This window comes from Coffea arabica, chromosome 5e (genome assembly GCF_036785885.1).
Source record: "Coffea arabica cultivar ET-39 chromosome 5e, Coffea Arabica ET-39 HiFi, whole genome shotgun sequence".
Classification (NCBI taxonomy): Eukaryota; Viridiplantae; Streptophyta; class Magnoliopsida; order Gentianales; family Rubiaceae; genus Coffea; species Coffea arabica.
In genome coordinates this window covers 49,376,314-49,382,619 of record NC_092318.1, presented here as the reverse complement: position 1 = coordinate 49,382,619, position 6,306 = coordinate 49,376,314, and the positions used below count along the sequence as shown (strand labels likewise).

General features: G+C 36.3%; 1 protein-coding gene across 1 annotated transcript; it reads right to left on the bottom strand.

The window, feature by feature from the left end:
* Positions 1 to 636: 636 nt before the first annotated feature.
* On the bottom strand, positions 637 to 2,596 carry LOC113689715 (taxadiene 5-alpha hydroxylase-like). The gene is made up of 3 exons (XM_027207456.2): positions 1,645 to 2,596; positions 1,335 to 1,522; positions 637 to 943 (listed from the first exon to the last, which is right to left on the bottom strand). The coding sequence occupies exons 1-3, from the start codon at positions 2,594 to 2,596 to the stop codon at positions 647 to 649; spliced, it is 1,437 nt and encodes a 478-aa protein (XP_027063257.2). The 3' UTR covers positions 637 to 646.
* Between the last annotated feature and the right edge of the window lie 3,710 nt (positions 2,597 to 6,306).

Genomic DNA, 6,306 nt, shown 5'->3' with positions numbered 1-6,306 from the left:
TTTACCCCATTAGATGTCTTATTTGTAAGTTCAATCTCTCCATTTAAACTAAGTTACTAATAACTTGGAACTACATCATGTTTGAGCACAGGTGGTACAAAAGCTCCCATGATTTTGAATGTGCTATGTTCACCTTGTAAGCAATGGGTTAATCATTGCAAAAATTGGTAGTGTCTGTTCTTTCAAAACTTTAAGAGAGACACCAATTTCTCCTCCCTAGGTTATATATGTCTTTAGTTCTTGTCCCACAACTGTCAACTGATTCTTCACAGATGGAATTAATTCGTTTGTATGAAATCAGAATTCATCAAGTTGGTCAAATATATATTGGTGCTTGGAATCCATATCCAAGGCCTCAGTTGATGTAACCAAAAACAATTTCTAGGAATCTCTAACATGCCAATGTTGAAAACTGTTCTCTGCATTCTCTGAAATTTTTTTTTTAAAAAATTCAACTTAATTATTCTCTTGTTTGGTTCCTTATAGATGGTTGGCACTTCTTTGACATGATCTCCTTTTTCTTGCTGGCGTAAATGAGTCGATATCAGGAAGGGGACGAAGGCCAATTTGCTTCTCTTGAAAAATAAACAGCTTTTCAATGTGGAATTTCATAAGTTAAAAACATGTAATCCAATAACAATCTTGTCTATGACAACTTGGGAGAAATTCTAATGGGCATTCCCTGAGAGGGAAATGGTAGAGGATCCACAGCAATGGGTTCCTGAGGATTCACTAAGGACCATTCATATTGTGTAACAACAAAATGTATCAGTATTAGGATGTTTAACTTGGCTAATTGATATCCAGCACACTGCCTTGGCCCTCCACCAAATGGAAGATAAGCATAAGGCTGAACAGGGATCTCAAATCTACTTGGATTAAATCTCAGAGGGTCTTCAAAATACTCTGATTCATAATGTGTTCCATAAGCAGTCCAGAGCACCTGTATAGAGGGTGTTAAATTTCTAATCTTCCATTGATACAGCATTTGTTTAATGTTCAAACAAAACTAGAAGACAATATCAAATGAGCTTTAACAGGTGTACACAAAATTGTTGTTTTGCCCTTCTTAACCTATAACATGCTGTTGATATTAATTATAACACCATATTTGTTTAGTAAATGGAAGTTTGGTTAGATTGTTTTTACATGCTAGTTGCTGATATCTATGATAGATTTCTGAGGAATCCAGCATATTTGAAACCTTTACAGGAATGATGTAACAAATGAATAAAAGAGCCTTAGCTGGAGAAAAACGATATCTCTACCAGATCCCTGAAACATTATTGCATTTTACCAAGTTTAAAAATCTTGAGGAGTGACGAAAAGTTTACCTTCCAGCCTTTTGGAATCGTAAATCCGTCGTATTCAATGTCTACAATCGCTTTTCTGAACGAGCCAAAAATAGGAGGAAACATCCTCATGCTTTCTCTAGCAACTTGCCAAGTATAATTCATCTTCTTTATGTCCTCATGTGTTAAGGTTTCACCTGGTCTTCTGTTGTCCTTTATGTCAAGATGTTCTGCCATGTGTTTAATAACGTTAAACAAAGAATGTTAGAAAAATTACAACTTGGAGTTATAGAATAATCCTAGGAGGCTAAGTATGTATGAATTATCAAGAAAATATGAAAATGTGATGTACCTTGAAGAAGTTGTGAGTAGCAGTTGGGATGATGAGCCAACATCCTAAAGGTCATGGTAATGGCAAAAGAAGTGGTATCATGTGCTGCAAAAACTAGCAGAACCATATTATCCACCACTTCCTTCTCACTCATTTCGCCTTGAATCATCGCCTTTACCAGCCTGAAAAGTAGCATTCCTCCTCCTCCTACTACTTGCTGGAATGCAATTTCTTCCCTCTTTTTTCTCACTATATTTAGCAACATCTTCTCTACCTCAATTCTTGCATTCTTTGCCCTTGAGAATGCCGTTCCAGGGAACCTAAATGGGAGAGAGAAAACCCCTTCCAAGACTTTCTCAAACATTCCCAACATTTCTGGTTGGACTTCAATTCCCAGCATGCATTCAAGCATAATGGTGAATGTCAAAGTTTTGGTTAGTCTATACAGGCTGATAACGTCCTTACCTCTCCAATTTTCGTCCAAATGCGACTGAACTGTGTTGCATATCATTGGCACCATTGCCTCCAGCCCAGAACAGCTGAGGCTGGTGGCAATGATTCCTCGGACGCAACGGTGTGCATCCCCTTGCGTCTCCATGATAGAATCAGAGCCCATGAGCTGAACAGATGAGGTAGGCCATGAGCTAACCACCAACTTGAATTCATTAGACAGAAAGAACTTATTAGCTTCGGCTCCATTTACCACCACAGTTGGTGACCCCATCAGCCTAGTTTTGAAGGTCTTCCCATTTTTTTGGATTCTTGGTTGAACAAACTCCTCGTACAGCCTGTTATTCTTTTGGGCTTTGTGGAATTCTAATGTTTCACCAATCCAAGGAAGTCCCAGCTCTCCCGGTGGTAAATTTTTCTTGCTTTTATTGTTTGAGCTAGTGAAGTTATAAAAGACAATAGCAAGAGCCAATGCAACAACTGCAGAAAACAAAGGCAGAACGAAGCTCAAATCGAAGGCCATACTGGTTTTGAAGAAGGAAGATTGGGTAGAATTTGGAGGTTCTGAGGGAGTTTAGTTTGCTTGGTTTCGAGGACAAGATTATTCTGCAGATTTATAGTGTCTGCTGCTGCTGATGAGGGAACGTGTTCCATAAATAGAATATTATTAAAGTCAACCTTTTCTCGTGTCACATCAGTAGCAATTCCACTACAGTCAATATTTCTTTAATTAATTCCAAATTCCAATCTCTAATCAGAGGCACTGAGCTACTCTAATGTAATCTAACTAATTTGCCATTTGTCCGAGATAATTATCACCAAAATTTGACAGATTAAAACTTCCTCATCAGGATTCGAGCTCAAATTCAATTTAGCTTGATCAGGATGGTATAGTCAAGAAATTGGAACGGAACTAGAGGACTTGCTTGTGTCTGCTCCATCTTTAATCTTGAGTTCATCAACGAAATATGCAACTTGAAATTGTTGAGCAACCAATGTCAAAGTGCTTCTGTTTATTTTTCCCAAATTACTTGGGGTATTTTTGACTTCACAAACAAATAAACAGGATTTTATTATGAAGAACTAAGTATCTATTTGGAAGGAAAATAAGAGGTGAATTTAGCAGAGCTAATACGTGCTCTCTCAAGCACAATTTTTGCTTTAAAGTAAGTTAAAGTGCCGAGCTTAGTCATAGCTGTATTTAGATTCAGGCAATCTTGATTTGATCTATACTGCAACAAATTGACAAAATCTATGATCATTTCTGCAATCAAAAAATGAATTGCAATGCATGAAACTATAATCAGACTCAAAACCATAAAAACAAATACTGAAAGTCGGCTTCTCCAACCGACTGATCATATGCAAATGCATGTGCACCCTTTGTCCAAGAACTTGATGTTGTACCAGCTTAGAAGCTGTGGATCATCAGAGCAATACGGCCTCAGCTCATGGATTCAATTTCAAGGTTCAAAAAATTGATCTGACGGTATGCTAGTCAAATAGTTTTTAAAATGCTTTTATCACCGTAGTATCCCTACATATCTGCTTGGTCTAATAACTTAATGGGCTTTTATTAGCTTCAAGTGAAAGTCAATTTATAAAAAGAAAACAAGGGAATCTTCTTAATCAACAGGGATTACAGAAGACAATAATGGAGCATGCAGCATATGAGAGTTATGCTGTAGTATAGCTTTCAGCAATTGTAACAATGTACGTGTTCTGGAGTTTTTTCCTTTTTGATGTCTCAATTGCATGCATACAAGAAAGAAGACTTTCAGAATACCATAAAAAGAAGAACTAATAATTTCGTACTCAATTTGCCTATGACTACAATATTTTCGACATCTAAAAAATAAAAGTCATTGGACTAAGGAGAAGAAATTGATAAATTGCTCAAGTTACATGAATAAAAAAGAAAATTAATAGTTAGTGATATAGCTAGCCCGACCTTGATGATGAAGGTTCACCAACCAGTTGGAGGCTCAACTCCTTAATTACCAAAATCCAACCTTTGACGTGCAAGTGAGCAAAAGATATGCCAGAGTGGTAAAAACTTTGCCAGGACCTGCAAACATTAGGCTGTGATACAACTTTAATGAATTAATTATGCCGACACTACCCGCAAGTGGTGATTAATTATTACCAAAACAAGATACTACAACAATGAGAACAACTGGTTCTTTCATGCTGTCAAATAATATATTCCACCAAGTAACATCTTGATTTCGTGGAATGTTATGTTAGTACCACAACTCTGAGCAGCAGATTTGCTGAGTTACCATTTCCACCGGCCACACTGCTGGTTGACTATCTAATGGTCTAACTGGTTCTCTTACTACTAGTAGCTAGTATTGTTCTTCTGAGGTCGGTTCAACTTGGAGGTTTTGTTTTCCAAAAACAAAAGTGGACGGCCACCAGGAATTCTCGACTTGTGCAAAAACCTTTCTACTTTCGTGGTTACACCTTGGAAAGGACGTAGGATAATTCCATCATTTGAGGTCTTCCTAAATGAGAAGTTAGCAAATACTGTACCAACGTTAGACAATGTATGCAAGTTCAGCTTGCCAAGGCTAGACTCTATTGTTTCACTTAGTTGTTCAAATACATCACTCTATTGAACAGAGCCCATATTTCTCTTTTATTTATATTTTGAAGCCTTCAATTTCGTCAGTCTGAAAAATGTTAAATTCGGTTTTTTCTCAAAAAAGAAAAACTAAATTGTGACGTTCAAAGTTGCAAAAAAGTATTAACCACTACTATTTTTTTTTTTTTCAAATCTATCTCATCGTATCTGTTTATCCGTACTAGGGCTGCAAACGAGTCGAGCCGAATCAAGTTTTGACCTGATCGAGTCGAGTCTTGACTTAATTTCATCGAACTCGAACTCGAGCTCGAGCTCGATGAGCTGGTAATTTTCAAGCTCGAGCTTGAAAAAAATAAAAAATAATTATTTTATTTTTTAAAAAATAAAATAAAATAATATTTTTTCTTAATAAATAATAAAATATTAAGGATATTTATATAATTTTACTATTAAAAATAAAAATAAAAAAATAAATATATATATATACTCGAGCTCTATATAATTTTACTATTAAAAATAAAAATAAAAAAAATAAATATATATATACTCGAGCTCGCGAGCCGACTCGCGAGCTAACGAGCTTAACGTTTTGAGCTCGAGCTCAAGCTCGACTCTGGCTCGACCAGCTCGAGCTCGACTCGAGCTCGATATTGATCGAGCTCGAGTCGAGCTTGAATCGAGCCGCTCGATTCGTTTGCACCCCTAATCCGTACATTGGGACTAAAAATTTTTCCTTAGAACTTAGAAGTACGCTAGCCTCAGATTAACCCAAATAGGGTTTCATTCTACCATGAATATCACCTTTTTTTTTCCCAACAGAGAATTGGCGGAAAAGGAATTCTCACAGATTTGTAATGACAAACTTCACAATGTTTTTTTTTTTTTAGACAAACTTCACTAATGCATTACTATTTATGATGCAGAGGTCAGTGGAGGTCCAGTTTCCTTGATCATGGAATTACAAAAATGGTGGAGAAATAATTCGTGGATCAAGGAGATGAATATCTATTTTATTGAATGAGAGAAGATGCAGGGAAATGACGAACTGTAGATATTACAAAGAAATGATCCAGAATGCCCTTTTCTACTTGAGTAGCTTCCGGTTCTAATAATACCACAAGCTAGCATTTCAGCTACCAAATTTTCAATTTCACCATTCTGAAAAACAGGATACTTGTAAGGTCTCACATAAATAGGTTCTGTCCCCTTTTCAGGATAATTTTGTGATCATGCAATCTTTCTGGTGGTAGTCCATTAGGTTCTTGAAACACATCATCATAATCACTCAATAGTTGTTCAAGTTATTTCTCCACCATTTTTGTAATTCCTTGATCAAGGAATCTGGACCTCCACTGACCTCTGCATCACTTTGTAGCAATAATTATTGTTTTTGAAACAGGAGTACTATTTACTATAAGCATATCTTTATACATGGTAACGTGGTTCATTTTTAAACAATTTTAAGTGCTATAGATTTCTTTAAACTGCTTATAGTCAAGTACATATGGTTACTGCAGGAACAATGGAGAAAAAAAAAATCAGGCCATATTCCAAATCTCAATAGCTAATTGTTCCTGGTGTAGAATAGATCTTTTTAACAGATTCACTGGGATGTCTTCTTTTGCCCATCTTGCAATATAACTGAA